The following is a 2,699-nucleotide window of genomic DNA, read 5'->3' on the forward strand; positions in this document are numbered from 1 at the left end:
AGGTCTCTGGGCCCGACTCCTGCACCTTCACCTGGGACAGGACACCCGGGGACAAGAAGATTCAAACCCAGTCAGTCACCTGCTGTCACAATTACCCCCACAGATGTGTGTCTGATGCCTGACCTTCCCCTTGGGGAACAGCCACCAGGCAGAGGAGAGGACCCCAAAACCTCGTCTTCCACACAACAGCTCTGTCTTCACTGAGACCTGCATCCTGTGTGAGGAGAGAGTGGTGAGCTCCCATAGCCCAGAGGTGGATTTTTCCTTGGAGCTTGAGGAGGACTTTGTATTGAGGAGCTCTATTCCTGTGAGTCCAGAGAGGCTGCAGTCACAATCACCCTGGTCATCCCAGGATCCCCGTGGGCACCTTCTGAATTTACATGGTTGGCGAGCAAGGGTGGGCAAGCAGTGTGTCTATCAGATGGCTTGGAACCAGATCCCAGGGCAGGTCCCCCTTTCTGAGGCCAGAGTCTCTGTCCTGTCGGCCCCCACCTCCTGCCCCTTGCCCATCTCAGCTCAGTCCCTCGTCCTCTCAGCCCTTGGGTCTTTCCTCAGGGCTGAGCCCAGCACAGCTCCTGCTTCCTTTCGCTGTGCCAGTGACGGTCACTGTGATGGGAGAGAGGACAGATGGTGGTGGGCTCCACGTTGACCCCATGGACAAATCCACCTGAGGACTTCTGTATTTCCCCTTATGAATGATCCCGACATAAGCTCAGAATGGGATGTGGACTTCAGAGACGTTGAGGCGAGATGGTATCATCCTGATTGACCTCACCTGGAATGTGTGTGTGTTGAGTGACTCAGTGAACTGGCCAAACTGTCAATGTCTATATAAGGACACAAGGTAACTGTTTATGTTAAGATGCTAATAAAAGCTAGCATGTGGGTGAATTTGCAGTACAGAATCTGTGAATGACGAGAATCATTGCATATGCAGCCCTGGGGACCCCTGACACTGGAGCCTTTGACACTGCTTGCTCCAGATTCTAACAGTGCAGTTTGACAGATAGAAGGAGGTTGAGTCTCTTCCTTCCTCGTGTAGAAAACAAAACAAAGATTAAAATGTTTAAATATCTTATGTTTCCTTTCAGGATAGTTAACAGTTTTGAAATTATCGAGAGTCAAGGGTTTTACTGACGGAGGAGGCAATGGCACCCCACTCCAGTACTCTTGCCTGGAAAATCCCATGGACGGAGGAGCCTGGTAGGCTGCAGTCCATGGAGTCGTGAAGAGTTGGACACGACTGAGCGACTTCACTTTCACTTTTCACTTTCATGCATTGGAGAACGAAATGGCAACCCACTCCAGTGTTCTTGCCTGGAGAATCCCAGGGACCGTGGGGCCTAATGGGCTGGCATCTATGGGGTCACACAGAGTCGGACACAACTGAAGCGACTTAGCAGTATCAGCAGCAAGTGTTTTACTGAGTTCCCTTGAAGGAATAAAAATGAAGGAGAAAAAATTTAGCTGTTGAGTATTATGTGTGACTGTATGTTTTCCTAAAGCTATCCTTGCTTCAAGATAAAATGAAATATATATATACACACAGTTGTCTGAGAGTAACATAAACCACAACAATGAAATACCAGAACACAGAAATGGGTCTATGCTGCAGCTCCTGGGCAGGAGGAGCAAAGAGAAGCTCTGAGGAGAATCCCCCCCGGGACTCCCACCGCCCAACGCCTCTTCCGTACCTGCTCCAGGGCTCAGCTCTGTACTGAGTCCTGAGCGCCCCCTGGTGGTCACGGGCCCCTATGCAGGGAGGTTTTTGTCTGGGCTCACACTGACTTCCCCTCACTGTGTCTCTTGCACAGTAGTATGTGGCCGTGTCCTCAGTTGTCACGCTGCTCAGTGACAGAGAGACTTGGCTCTTGGAGTTGTCCTTGGTGATGCTGAGCCGGGATTTCAGGGCTGGGTTATAGCCTGTGCTTCCACCATAATATATGACACCGAGCCACTCCAGCGCCTTTCCTGGAGCCTGGCGGACCCAGCCTACGCTATTATCGCTTAATGAGAATCCAGAGACCGTGCAGGTGAGGGAGAGGGTCTGTGAGGGCTTCACCAGGCTGGGGCCCGACTCCCGCAGCTGCACCTGGGACAGGACGCCTGTGGAGAGAGAGAAGCACGGTGACCCGTGGGCTCAGAGGCAGCTTCCCCACGTGCCCATGTCTGACCCAGAGACACTCACCTCTGGGGGCTGACAGCACAAAGAGGAGGGTCCACAGTGGGTTCATCTTCGAGCAGATGAGAGTCACCACTCCCACAAGTCACTTCAAGCCTGAGGAGGAGGCTGAATTTAAGGGAGCTGGTGCTGTGTTTCTACCCTGTGACCTGAGTGGATATTTGCATACAGGAGGGACCTCTGTATAAAAAGCAGAAAGCAGTGAATAGAGGTCCTGTCTATGGGGCTCCCCCTGTGAGGGGATGCTGACTGTGTCCTCAGAGAACTCAGCCCTTCCTGGGATCCCCCTCCCCACACCAGGAAGACGATTAAGGAATGAAATGATGAAGGAGGGCTGGTCAGGAAAAAAGATGCTTTCAGGGAACAATGGCAGATTCGGGGAAGAGACTTTATCCCAAGAACGTGTTTCCCTTTACTCAACAAATGCCCACCACACATTCAGGTACCAGCCATTTGTTAGACACAATCTCTTATTTTTTTTTTCTTTTCTTTTCTGATTACCTGATGTTTACTTACT

The 2,699-nt window shown here is 51.4% G+C and overlaps 1 gene segment (V, D, J or C); it reads right to left on the reverse strand.

The window, feature by feature from the left end:
• Nucleotides 1-1,057: 1,057 nt before the first annotated feature.
• LOC133234700 (immunoglobulin heavy variable 4-59-like) lies at nt 1,058-2,295 on the reverse strand. The segment is given in 3 exon segments: nt 1,058-1,432; nt 1,695-2,106; nt 2,189-2,295. Coding segments are annotated over 3 exon segments (618 nt in total).
• Between the last annotated feature and the right edge of the window lie 404 nt (nt 2,296-2,699).

Source organism: Bos javanicus, chromosome 21, assembly GCF_032452875.1.
Source record: "Bos javanicus breed banteng chromosome 21, ARS-OSU_banteng_1.0, whole genome shotgun sequence".
NCBI classification, from domain to species: Eukaryota; Metazoa; Chordata; class Mammalia; order Artiodactyla; family Bovidae; genus Bos; species Bos javanicus.